Consider the following 14,059-nt stretch of genomic DNA (forward strand, 5'->3'; position numbering starts at 1 on the left):
CAGCAGTCAAGCAGTTTCTTACCCATTTTAGGTGTCAGGGCGGTCAGGTCCAGGTGGCTATGCTGGTAGTCATAGTGGTGGTTTCCTGTTACAAGAAGAACAAAAGCAAATAAGTGTGTCAACATCAGCAGACACAAAGAAAGGCAATAAAAAAAGCAGCCCCTTTTTGATTTATTCAGACTGCATTATTATATAGAATAACTGACCCGACTCAAAAGTAATTAATAAATAAAAACATATTACAAAGCCAAGTTAAACTAAACCAGTCAGCAGCACAGCAAACATGAGGTATACAGCCCAAATAAAAATAAGATGGTTATAACTGGAATCTAATTACTGTTATAATACTGTTAATATGCCTGTTTGACAACAGCTTATGAAAAATGTCAACGTATCTCATGGCTCAAGGGTCCAATTTTTGTTTTCGGGGTTTTTCGAAGACTCAGAATCTGAGAACAGATTCTTCTATCGGTCCTATTCAATACATTATTCACCTATGTTATACAGGCCATCCATAGCTGCTGTGCAATACAAATAACCTTGCTTTGCCTTGACAGTCACTACACTTTATGCATTATCCATGCCGCAGTGTTGAAGTAGTGAAAAACTGACCTTTATGAGTTCGGCACGACTGGCTCTTCTATAATAATGTGACAAATGTTGTTCTCTATTTCAGCAGAGTATCAGTCAGCCCTTCCATCCACTCAAGTCAGTATTTGCTATATCCCCAGACATGAAAGCTTTGATTTGTTCAGTGTCTCAAGTGAGCAGTAAACTGCCACTGCTCAGTTATGAGCCTGTAAGTGTTTCTTCCATTTGACAGAATCCACTGTTTAGCAGCGCTTTACCAAGATGATTGATTATAGTCACTTTGTCTGGGTACGTGGAAGCGGCTGCACCTCGCGGTGATCCATCTTTGCGGCGGGTGTGTCATTTGATGTTGCGCTAATATTGTAATGTGTTGTTTTGTTGGCTATAGAACAAAGCAATGTTGTGAGACCTCTGTCACTGAGAAGCACTGGGAATTCCAATAAGTGAAAATATTGCCTTTATTCAATTATATCTTCTTTTTTCCCCCCTGAACAACATACAACTCATGGTTATGCAGTTGTGGCTTATTTCCATTTAAATATGTTCATCTATCATTCAATAAGGCAGTAAAAGCACAGCTCTGATAGCTGCGTGTGAGCTCTTTAAGAGGCTTTGAGCTGATGACAGTGGCTTGAGTTCTGCCTTTGTGAAAGATCGGTGCCCGTAGGTCACCGACGCTGATTTGCCGGTGGGAGTTTGTGACATTTCAGACAAATGTTGACTTTTGCTAACATCCTTAATGTGGAGTTGGTGGAGTCTCTTTTACATTCAGTCATATTTTGAATGTAAAGGCTTTGAGAGTTAAACGGTTTTGACTATTTTGACTAGGTGCGTTGCATCATTATAAAGCATGTTTTCGGTCCGTCCTCCCTGCAGCTGTACTCTGTTTTCCAGTCACACAGGTTTGATCAAGGGGCCAATTATAGCAGCTATAGAAAACCCAGTTAAATTACCCTTCTATGAACAGAGGTTTTGTACCGAGTAAATAACCTTTTTCTATCTGAGTAATTGGGGAAACTGCTTTTTCCCCAGAGCAGAAAAACAGACCTCTAGATAAATTTCACACATTAAAATGTACCACAAATGTTTAGCCAAGGTTCAAAAGCTTATCACCCGGCAAAGATGGTTTCCCTTTGAGGTAATCTCCGGTTCAGAGTATGCATGTGTGTGATCCCTTTATATACATATGAATGGGATCACCAGCATTGTGCAGTGACTCTGGTACTAAAATGAGCACATATTGGAGACCTAAAAAATATTAAAATGCATGGCAACATGGAGCATGGAGCTCATTCACACCAAACTCAGTTACTCATGAGGCTGGAGTCTCTATTTCTTTAGATGTGTTTGGTCAGCAAGCTGACATTTCACATCAAATATATGAAATTTAAAGTCTGTGCCTTCAAATAAACTGACAGCTAAAGAATCCTGCTACATATTAAGAATTACAGGGGATTACCAAATGAAGTGAAGGTAACTTGATGCAAAAAGTGTTTTGTTTTTAAAAGTAAGAAGAAAATCTCCCCCACTAGAGAACATCAAGTGCGTCATGCAAAGCCGAGCCTTTTAAAAGATGTCCTCTTTTACGAAAGCCTGAAACCCAGCAGGACGGCAACACATCAAAACTCTTAGGGCTATGCAGTCTGCTGCAACAGCAGTGCACAGATGCACTACAGATGCGTTACATAGATAATGCTTAACACTGTTTTACATACAAAACCTGGCAGTTTAATGCACTACTGAAATATACTGAAACATGTGGGTATAATTAATAGCCTTCATCCATCTGCAAAGGTATTGCCATTAGTCTATCCAACCATACATCTATCCATCCATTTTCTTCTGCTTATCCAATTCAGGGTCATGGGAGGGTTGGAGCCTATCCCAGCGGCCACAGGGCTGAATGCCGTCAGGCTTTTGGAAAAGACTGCAGGGATTTGCTCTTATTTAACCACTGAATGTTAAAGCTCAGCTGACAGTCGATGCTTTTAGCAAAGCTCAGATTCAGATTGAGACTGTGCCGACCAGTCGAGTTCTTCTAAACCAAAATGTAAAAATAAATAAAAACATTCTTTATGTACCCAGGTTTTTACTGCGACTGTCACCAGAGTTGAAAATGATCTTGTATGAAAGTTTCCCTTTACTGGAACTAATGAGCCTTAACAAGAGAAGAGCCTCAGACTAAAGGTAGAATGAGAGAATAATACAGATAAAAGAATTTATTACTGAAGGTGCATTTACTCAATATTAAATATGAATACATAAAATTGCTAAGTAAAATATGAGCACTGCACTCGTTGCTGTATTTAACAGCTTCTAAAAGCACAAACGTAATCTTTCTTCCACGGCCAGTGGATGCTGTCAGTTCATCTGCGTGGGTAGGTTTGGGAATGTCTCCTTGTGTTGTACTGACAATATAGAGTTAATAACTTTTTTTCATTTTCACCCATGGGCGTGGTGTTGTTGTACTCCATTATAGGGTGTTACACCCCTCTGCAACCCCCACTCGCCTTGCAATTGGAGTTACAGCAGAGTCTTTCGGGGTTGCCAAGGCTTAATTCCCAGTTGTCTACACCTGACAAGGTATGGTCAAAAAAGTGTGCTTGAGGTTGGTTTGGGGCAGAACCACTTCGTGCCTTCATGCTCTAGGATGTCATTTTTAGTTTAAGTTGTTTAGTAACTTAAAATAATTCCAGTGTTTCTACCAACTCTTGTGTCAGCTTTCACTTTATGTTTCATCTTATTAGCCTGGTGTTAACAGCGCCTCTCTTACTTTTCACGATTAGTCTCTTGTGGATTTTGATTTTTCTTCTCTTGTCATTTCAGTGTCTCACTGCCCTGTGTTTGCATTTTTTTTAATTTGCCATCTCTCAAAATGAGGAGGAGAAATAGAATATCAGCAAAAGATCACAGACCATTAAAAAATGTTTAAGCAAATGAAACCCAAAGTTAGTTATGCTGCAATAGGTGTAGGCTGCTGGGGGATTCCCATGATGCATAGAGGTTTTCTTCTTCAGTCACCTTTCTCACTCACTATGTGTTAATAGACCTCTCTGCATTAAATCATACTTGCTATTAATCTCTGTCTCTCTTCCACAGCATGTCTTTGATCCTGCCTTCCTTCTTTCACCCCAACCGGTCGCAGCAGATGGCCCCGCCCCTCCCTGAGCCTGGTTCTGCTGGAGGTTTCTTCCTGTTAAAAGGGAGTTTTTCCTTCCCACTATCGCCAAAGTGCTTGCTCACAGGGGTTCATATGGTTTTTGGGTTTTTCGTTGTATGCAAAAGCTTGTACATGTATAAAAAATAAATCCATGTGTCACTTTTAAACAGGAAATTCTCAGGTTTTATCTCCAGCAATCCTCAAACCCATTACAGCACCTATTATTAAAGTGCTAAACTGCTGTTTAGCACTTTAATAACACTTTAATAACAGTACTTTTTTGATTTGAGTACGGAATCAAAAAAGTGGAGCAAATGTCAGTTTTGTCATTCACACAGAGATAGTGGCATGTTGAATGCATCAGCGTGTACTGAAAAAGAACACACCATCTAGGTGTTAATACATAATGCAGCAGCTCTCACTGTCAGTAAAGTGTGTCACATGGATTGGCTGTAGTAATTCAGGCAGATCTGTCACAAATGAACTGAATGCTTCCAGGTTCCGGCGGGTGGACAGAGGGGATCCCACTGTGACCCAGATCCATTTTAAACGCCTCGCTCTGGGGGAAGCTGATGGACAGACGCTGGCTACCGAGACAGCCCATGCTATGTCATTATGCTGGCAGAGTGTGAAGTACCATGTGGACTTGGTGGGACAGATCACCTCATTTTGCCCTTCTACATATGCATGTGTTATGGAGAGGCCAGTTTACAGAGGAAGACGAGTTTCTCTTTACTAGAGCCATTCAGGATTTTAAGCTCTCATGTATCTGTAAAGGGAAGGTATGACGGATACATTGAATTATTACTAACACTTTACAATCTGACACAGAGAAATTAAATCTGTAAAAAAAAAAAAAAAAGCAGTTTAGAGACATTTTGTGTATTTGACAACTACAAATTTATGATATATAATAAATTAATGTCGCTTTTTTGAACTGGAAAAGTGAAGTGAGGCAATTTGACTAACCACATAACGCAACACATGAATAGAGCACTACTTGTGGGAGCCCACTTGTGTTATTTGTTAATGTTGGTGGAAAAAAAATGGAATAAATGCCCAAATCAAACCAAAATGAACTGAAAAAAGTGTATACAGAAACTGAAAACTAAAATTTAACGTGACACCAGACAAGATGAGATGCTTTGGATATTAAATTCAGCAGTCATGTTTACTCCTCTGCTATACTGACGACAATTACATAATTCTGCAGATGCTATTTATCAGATTTCCTCTACAACCTTCGTCAAAGCTGAACTAAAGAAATGACACATTTTAATTAGCAACTTTGGTCAACCTAAAAACCCTAATGTGACTCAACTATCACTACAGCTTACATTTAAGTTGCCGGCTGGTTCTCTGCTGTTTTGTCAAAGGCAGGACTGTGTTTGACTTTGTAGAAAGATACACAAGGTGTTCTTGGGCACTGGTGTCACGACACCCCAGGTCATGGCACAAGCAAACCACAGTTTACGGTCACTAAAAGCTGCCTCTATGCAGACTTTAAAACTGGCTTGATAGTTCTTAGATCCAATATTGCAATGACCACTCTTTGTGATGCCAGTGTCTTTTGACAAAGATACAGTACAAGACCAGTAGGAAGATAATGCTGTAACTGGGTATGTCCTTCAGGAGTCACAGGAATCTTTGTCTGTCCATAAATCTCATTATTTGATTCATCCAGCGTGCTTTAAACCTGGCGGTTGTGTTGCTGGAGACCTGAGTAGGTGTATTTCAGATGCTGAGATCAGTTGGAGCTGTTCTCATACTGTGGCTGAAAGCTGTTACCAATGTTTCCACTACCTGTTCCACTCTGTGTGTAGGAGGAAGGCCAAACACACGCATATAGACATTTAAATTTTGACATCTGTGTCAGATTATTCATTGACATTTTCACCCTAGGCTTACCCATTACAAATACGTGTCTAGTCTAAACCCGATTCTAACAGTGACCCTAAAACAAACTGTTAATAAGCCTTTAAACGGGATGGAAAAATTGAGACTCTTACAATAACATCACTCCGATGGCCTAAAATAGACGATTATATACATTATATACATGAATGCCTTCTCTGCACAGCAACTTTTTAGACAGGCACTGCTACTTCCACTACACTAAGGAAATTGAGGCAGGTTGGAAAATACTGACAAGGTAGAAATATTTAAAAGTTATATAGGTAAAAAATTGTTGCGTAAAGTGCTGTTTTTTGTTTCTGTTGAGTATTGCAGCATCGACAGCGATCAACTCGAAGGAAAATGACGACGGAGGCAAAAATGTCCTTAATATTTTGGGAACTTTATTCCACATCAACATGCAGCAAAACTTTTCCTCATGGGTGCCATTTTTGTTGTGGTATACTTTTTTTCCCCTCAGGGGCATGACGACTCAGCATACGTGCCCTTACAATGAAACAGTGCCTCCTTGTGGTGACAACTATAATACTGTCTCTCTGTTAAACATAAACATGTTACCATAATGCAGTTAAACACACTGTACACCATGAGTACACACAATGAATATCTTAACAGTTTCCCCAGGGGGCTCATCAGAAATGGAAGGAAAAACTGTGTAACCCAAAGAGATGGAAAAAACAAACTAAATTTAAAAAAAGTCAATCGCGGGCAAAGAAAATAGGAAGGGGAGAAAAAAGCAGGACCTAAACTTAGAAAACTGAGAGAAACAAGAGGGATAAAAACAGCTGACTCAACAAGAACAAAGAAGAGCATATGATCAGGACCATTTAATACTCAGGGCTGAGTGGAGACTGGTGGGGAACGAGTCACAGGTGAAGTTACTCAAGACAAGCACACAGGGGGAGGGGCAAAGCAAGACAGAAGCAAACAGACTAACAGAATAAAACAGGAAAGAACACCCATACCTGAAACAAGGTGAAACTACACTGAAGGAAAGTAAACCTTTAAAATGAACCAGAAAGTAGGAAAACGACAATTTAACTGAAACAGGGGGACAGACATAGAAAGATAAGACAGAGGGAATAGACATGGAAACACCGAGGAAACTAAAACAACTACTGTACTCTGAAAAATGTAGACAAAAATTAAAACACAGATTCAGAGAAGAGAAAATGTGAGACAGAAAGCTCACGAGCTACTAGAACAAACAAACATTTTAAAAAACAATGACAAGGACATCCTGTATGACTTTGGACTACACTTGTCTAATTAACTGTGATCTCACTCGATGATATTTCTTTCGACTGCTAATTTTAGGCTATGGCACAGGAACGTGTTACCATTATTATTTAACTGTTGTCCTTTCCAAGCATAGACAGTATGAACAAAGGGGTAAATCCTACGCATGCCCTGAAAAATCCTCCTTACTTACTCTTGGAGTGACTGTAATCTACTTTTAGATATGACCCAAAATGACTGATTGCATCTATAATATTATCACAAAAGCATTTATAGGTCAAGATTTCTATAGGAACAGGCTCCACCCCCTGGCAGCTATTAAAAGAACACAGACTTAAGGCCCCCCTGCTTTAAATCTGCACTCCCAGCTTCACTTTTCAGACTCGGAAGCAACATCCATCTTTTATGGTTTCACAACACCAGCTGGTGGTGCAAACGATTTTTTTCCCTTCTTTCTTTCACCAAAAAATAAATTACTTGCTACTTATTAATCAGACATTTTCTTGGAGGACACACATGAAGTTACAAAGAGTTTGACTTCATGAACATTAAGGGGAATGACTTTAGATAAGGCATGCAACGTTCAGTCGTTTATTGGCTGCAGCCCATCTTTGATGAGTTTTGGAAGGTTGTTGCTCATCTCAGCGTACCGGGTATTTAAAAATTGTCAGTGTCATTTTTCACTTTCTGCACTCAGCGTAATTATAGCATTTCTCTGTGCACATGACTTCATCTTATTTCGTTCTACAAGTAAACCACATCTGACTGAAATCATCTCATTCTGTAAAGACCAGGATTTGAAAAAAACAGGAAAGAAATCCTTTCACCAATCCTTTCATCCTTTTCCATCTCACATGGTGCTGTGGTGAAAAGGAAAGTTGCTTCATTTTGCTTATTTAAACGCCGGTGTCTAACATTAACGCGATCCACACAAGTCTCAGAGCCTTACCCACACGCTGCCACGAGCTTGACCGATGGTGTTTCGGGGAGCACGGCTTCTTGGAGTCTGTGAATTACTAACAAGGATAAGCACAGATTTATCTGATGTCTTCTTCGATATGTCAGAAGTCACATCACACAAAGCTGCCGTTATCCTTGCCGTGAAATAGAGGACTCCATGAACCAGAAGGCTGAAAAAGGATAGGAAACCTGAAGAATCCAAGTAAGCAGCTGAAGTTGGAACAAACAGATTTATAAAAAACAAAAGCAGGCTTGCAACTGGCCAAAAGTGAAACGGATTACTGAAGAACATATTCACAAACCGTCCCCCCACCCCAAAGATTTATCTAAAGCGTTCTCCTTCGACACGCCTTTCCATCCACTTATAGTTCGGCTCTGTTTTTCTTGGTTTAGGAGCATCCTTTCCTCCACTGCAGAGAAATCTCTGCTACATCCTCCAGTGTTTTTTGGGGGATCTTTTTGTTAGCTGTTCTCCCTGTTTCAATAAAGCCAGCCCTGTAAACAAATGCTTTTCCCACTTTAGTGTGGAGAAGCTCAACTTGTGTACACACAGCTCTGACCTTCACCCCATCCAACACTTTAGGGATGAACTGGAAACAGAATGTCCAGCTTTAATGGAGCAAAAAGTGCAATGCTTTTACAGAAATACACAAAAGTCCTCCTTTAGTGTGAGTGTTTAAAGTGCAGACGTTCCAGGAAAATCCATTTTAGCAAAAGATCCATGAAGGTTCACAAGGTTCACAGTAGATTTAAGCAAATTTAAGTCAGCTATCCAATGTGTAATGGATTATAATAGAAATATATAATATGTGCAGCTTTTGATATTTGGAAAGCAGACTGACCTTTTCACTCCCCACAGGGGATAGACACCAAACTCTGGACGCCACAGCTATGATACTAACTCCTTCTTTGCTGGATGGTAGTCCCACAGCGCTGACACTGGGCGAATCGAAATTAGCGACATCGTGAAGTCACCGACGTCTTATGTTCCATAAAAGTGTGCTCGACGTGTCAGCATAGCAACAAACTGAACATGAGTACCTGAACCGTCACTCAGCCACTGACCTCATTAAAAACAACGAGAATGTGCACATATCGTTAATGACTCTGCCAAAAGATTTCTTTTTATTAGAACTTTTTCTTCGCATCCATGCAGTGTCCTCTCAGAAGCAAGAATGCCGACAACTCTGCATTCATTTCAGAGTAGCTCTCATTAAATGACCACATTTAATGAGAGCTGTAATTAATGAGCAACGCTGAATTCCTGTTCTAGCGTCTTCTGTCTGTGGAAAGTTGGGCAGGCTGAAGGAGAGGAAGCGAGAACATAGACAAGCTGCTCAGTATTAAAGGAAAACCCCAGAACTCTGTGATCATACTTGTAAAACACACGTGCTCATTGGTTCAGATGAAACTATATTCTGTGCTCCTGAAAGATTTTTTTTAATGCAGTATTAGTTAAAATACAGCCTTCGCTGTCAGACTCACAGACTGTATGTAAAAGATGGATGTAGCCACTGTGACAGTCCCAAGCTGATTTTCTATTTGCTGTTTTAAACCAGGTGTAATGATCGACGAATGGTAGACTGAGAGACTGAAGCACACTGCAGACTCATGGGCTTGCAACCTGTCAGTCATAACCAGTGTTGGGACTAACGCATTATTAAGTAACGCGTTACAGTAACTACGTTATTATTGTGGTAACGAGCACAGTAACTAGTTATTATGCCAAAACCAGGAACGCGTTACTCGTTACTGGGATTTAAATAGGCTCGTTATTCGTTACTTCGTGTGGTGGCTATCGCGGAGCTTCCACAGATTCAATAACATTAGCAAGTGGTGGAGGCCAGCAGGTGGATGAAGGAAAAGGGAGGCAGGAGGAGCAGAGACCCGAAGCGGCCGCCGGTCCGAGTATCAGGTGAACTGAACTTCAGGTAAGAAGTTATGACCTGGAGTCCATCTGGGTCAGATATGAACCAAGTTTAGGTGGAGTTTATTTTCGTTATGCTGACTTTTTCGTACCGCGTACTAGCTAGCATGACGGAGTTTCTATACAGCTGGGTGGGTGCTATGATGTTAATGATGTTGAACTTTATTTTGTTCATATGGTTAATTATTAGATTTGCCAACCGTCCCGTAAAAAACGGAATCGTCTCGTATTCAGAGAAAATATTGCGCGTTTCGTATTGAGGTGAAAAGGAACATTTTGTCCCGGACTTCAGCTACAATGAAAAAGACACAAAGCTGGAGTTATTCTGTGTTTATGCTGCACAGCTGCCTCTTCTTCTCTCATCCTCTCCCCCTCCCTCTCCCGTTTCTACTTCAATCATGAAACTGATCAGTGATCAGCTGATTGGCTTTTCTCTCTTGTTTATTTATCGCCCACTTTGCGCCAGAAAGAGGAAACCAGCGGATGTCGCGCTAAACAGCAGCAGCACGTTTAAGCTTGATCAGCTGTTGTTAGAATTTATTTAATATTAATTTCTAGTATCAGCTGATGTTTGTTGGAGCCAGGGCCATAAAAGCTGCTGGTCAGGATATTGTTTGGTTATCTGGTGAGAGGGAAACATGAAGATGAAACCAGGAGATGTCCTTACTGAATCATCAGAGCTGAACAGGTGATGGAGAAACAGGTTTACCTTTTAGGTGACATGAATGAGTTGAAGGGAAGTTATGAACTGTTTCTGAGAGAGAAATAACACCAGGATCCTTTTCTAAGTAGCCAACAGCTGGTAACTGTGCAGGGGTGGGTCTAGCAAAGTTTTGTCAGGGGCCCAGGTAGGGCATTAACAGGGAGAGGGGGGCACAAAGAAATACTTTTCTTTCTTATTCTCATTTAAAATGTCTCGCTTTTAAAAAATAATTATCTGAGTCTTACAACAAACGATTGATAGATTGATACATATATACCATCAGAACAGTGAACATCACTGTCACAACAGTGTTTATTTTCATTCAAAGTCTTTATGATTTTTCCTATAATGGAGGGCCGGTCTCTAGTCAAATTCCCCGGGACTATTTTTTTTGTCCCAGTCCAGCTCTGTAAGCAGCTCATCTGCAGTCTGGTGTTACCTACATCTTCCTAGTCAGAAGGCAGAATTTCCGAGTTCTGAGTACAATCGAAAGCACCACGACTGCAGTTTTTGTGTTGGATGTAAAAAGCAGTCTAGAATCATGCGGCGGTCAACGACGGTCCAGGTGTGGGATTTCTCTTGTGGAAATGTGCACATTATTTTTTTCCTTTCTATTGGTAGGTGGCACAGTGCACTTGTGGCAATAAGCAAGCTAGAAGACTGGCAAAGTTATGGAAGCAACACATTAACAAGAGAATTCTGAGTAAAACCAAAGTTACTTTCCCTAGTAACTAGTTACTCTGAAAGTAACGAGTAACTTGAAGTAACTGAGTTACTTTTGATAGAAGTAACTAGTAATGTAACTAAGTTACTAATTTAAAGTAACTTACCCAACACTGGTCATAACCTGCTTTATCCTTCAAACCTGTGACTGAGACCAGTAAAGTGTTAACAGAGGATTTTAAGCAAGTGAAACAAATGCTAACTTTCCCACAGACTTGTGCTGTTTCCCCCTGGTGGCCATTGGAAGGAATTGCACTGCACTGCCTTCACTTTTCAGAAGGTCCATCGATCTTTTAATTGGCGAGACCTGATTGCTACAATTTTGTCAGAATTAAGGCAAATCCCTGGAGCTAAGTTCTTCTTCTGTATTAAAATAAAAAACATCATATTTCACAAAAAAATTGTAGTTATATTAGTAACAAACCTACTTGTTGCAGCTCTTCAGTTCAGTAGTTGTTGTTTTACCATTTTTAGATTGAACTTTTTGGCCCATTGCTTTTTGCTGATTTTATTTTTTTAATGCCAAAGAATATGTTTACAGACTTTTTGTGTGTAACCAAGACAGATTATAGCTCAAGCAAAAAGCTGAATTTAATAAGCCTCATTGCATGAACAGAAGCAAATGAGTAAAAACTGGCAAAGCGTTTTAATTCTCATTATAGATGTAAAGGAAATCATTGATGTAAAGGAAAGACAGGAGAGTATTCAAAAAACAAATTATCCAGTAAGTTATTTTCCATAATTGCGCTCCGTGTTTTCCCGTAATTACATTGGTCGTTTGGCACAGAGCAACTGTTGATAAGCAGACTGATGAAACGATGAAATGAAGGAGAAATGGGCAGGTTTTGTCAAGACACCACAAACTGGAAAATTGCAACTGGGATCTTTTAATGACTTTGTAATTATGAGGCAGCCTCATCTGCTCGTTGGCATTTAACAGAGAGCTCACGGAATACTAAAATTAAATGTTTACGTCTTTCCCTTCAATTTGGGAATGCATTTCATTTTAGTTACAGCTAATTGGAGTTCGTGCAAGTTTAGACTTTTATCAGTGACGACTGCGCAGTCAGGCGTCACGCAAGCTTCAGAGTGAACTAGAAAATCACTCTGAACAAACAGCTGAAGAATGCTCTTTGTTTAGTCTCTGATGTGCACTTCCACACTCTGAAAACAGACGAGTGCAGTCACTGTTTCCAGTGATTTAGTATGTTTTTAGTTGTTTGTCAGTCTGTCAGTTGTGCCCACAGTTCTGACAGATGTTGGTCTGTTTTCAAAGAGCTCTCCCTCTTTGCCGAAAAGAACAGACCGGAGAACCGAGACGACTGTCTTGGCATTACATGATGGCTTCCCACCAGGGGCCCGCGAGGCTGAGGATCTTTGTTTCTCCAGTATCGATTAGGGATTGTGTGTCACAGCTCTTGGATGCATCATGTGCTCCTGACATGCTTTTTCCAGTGAAGAGGAGGCGCAGCCTGTTGTTTTTCCCTCTCCTCCTGTGACCTTGTGACTTTTTAACAGAAAGAAGAAAATACCTGCAGACCCTGCAGGGCAAAAAGCAGTAACACATAGGTGTGAAGGGACAAACCTAAGCTGTGTTTATGCACAATATTTCTTTCTGTGCCAAGGCTGTGCTCCCATTCTGGGAATGTGCTCTGTACTTTGCATTTTGTGGGATATCTGAAGGAATCAAGGCTCTTTAATAATAGGCTCTCCCATCTCTATTCTACTTATCACACAACAAATTATAAATAAATTCAAGATTAAAGCTTCAAGATCATTCAGCTATAATCAGCTACAATTTCTAGAGTAACACCTAAATCTCATCTTCAATATGTGGCTACTGTTTTAATCAAGTGTGAGCTGGAGGAGGTGGAGTCTGGTGACCGGGAGGTCTTCTTAGACCGCTGTTGACCTTAAATCACAAATTCTCAGTTTCGTCTGTTCATCGTTGTTGTGAAAGGTTTGGTCGATCAGCAGAAGGTTTCAGTTTACAGCATGAAGGTTGGGAATAGGTGCTTTACTGTGTACTGCAAGATGATAAGTTCAGCATCTGCCTTTTCAGATATCCAAAGAGAGAAAAACCATTCATGTGGCATTATTAAGGTTAACACTATCTCCCGTTTTTAGCTCTGTTTTTGGTCCCCTCCATCTGATTCTTTAGCTGCTATCTGCTGCTTTATGGTCACCAGTTTAGTGCTGTGCATTTCGACTGCAATGGGTTTTTAGAGGTTTTGCTCAGAAAACAGAGTTAATTAATTATAGAATAGAATAGAATAATCCTTTAATTGTCCCACAAGGGGAAATTTGGTTGTAACAGCAGCCAAAAAGACACATATACAAACAAACAGTACACAGGACACAGAACAGAAACATACACAATTTTCTTACATATCTATATATTTACATATTTATACTCAAGGATGCTCTTCGATGGGTCACGACAGCTTAACATTGAAAGTTCACACGATTTCAACCATTGCTGATATTTGTTAATATTAAAACTTTACATTTTTTCTAAATGTGTCAGAGGAACAATAAATATTTGAGTATATTAATGTATATACACTAGCATTGTGAGGCTTTTACTCTGTGTATATGTTAGGCCATTTATTTCCCAGGCTAACCTTGAAAAGCAGCATCAGTGTCTTGCCATTTACTGACTACTGAGATGATCTTTTTCCGGGAGGCTTCAGTGTAAGTGGGTGTTATTTTACAGCCTTTCTGGCTCCCTGCATGTCTTTGAGTTGCTTTGTCTCCTTCACACTTCTGTCACATTCACAGAATTAAAGCAACAAACGCCCGCTGCCTCCTGAGTAATGTGCGATGATTACAACAGATAATT

General features: G+C 40.1%; 1 protein-coding gene across 4 annotated transcripts in view; it reads right to left on the reverse strand.

Annotated features, from left to right (window-relative positions):
* Positions 1-14,059, reverse strand: part of shisa6a (shisa family member 6a) — an 87,619-nt gene that overhangs the window by 13,568 nt on the left and 59,992 nt on the right. For all 4 annotated transcript variants that reach the window (XM_084925125.1, XM_084925123.1, XM_084925124.1 and 1 more), the window contains exon 6: positions 23-85. In XM_084925125.1, coding sequence (XP_084781251.1) covers positions 23-85 — 63 coding nt within the window. The remainder of the gene's footprint in view (positions 1-22; positions 86-14,059) is intronic.

The sequence above is a fragment of the Perissodus microlepis genome, chromosome 4, assembly GCF_051167445.1.
Source record: "Perissodus microlepis isolate ML-2025 ecotype Zambia chromosome 4, ASM5116744v1, whole genome shotgun sequence".
NCBI classification, from domain to species: domain Eukaryota; kingdom Metazoa; phylum Chordata; class Actinopteri; order Cichliformes; family Cichlidae; genus Perissodus; species Perissodus microlepis.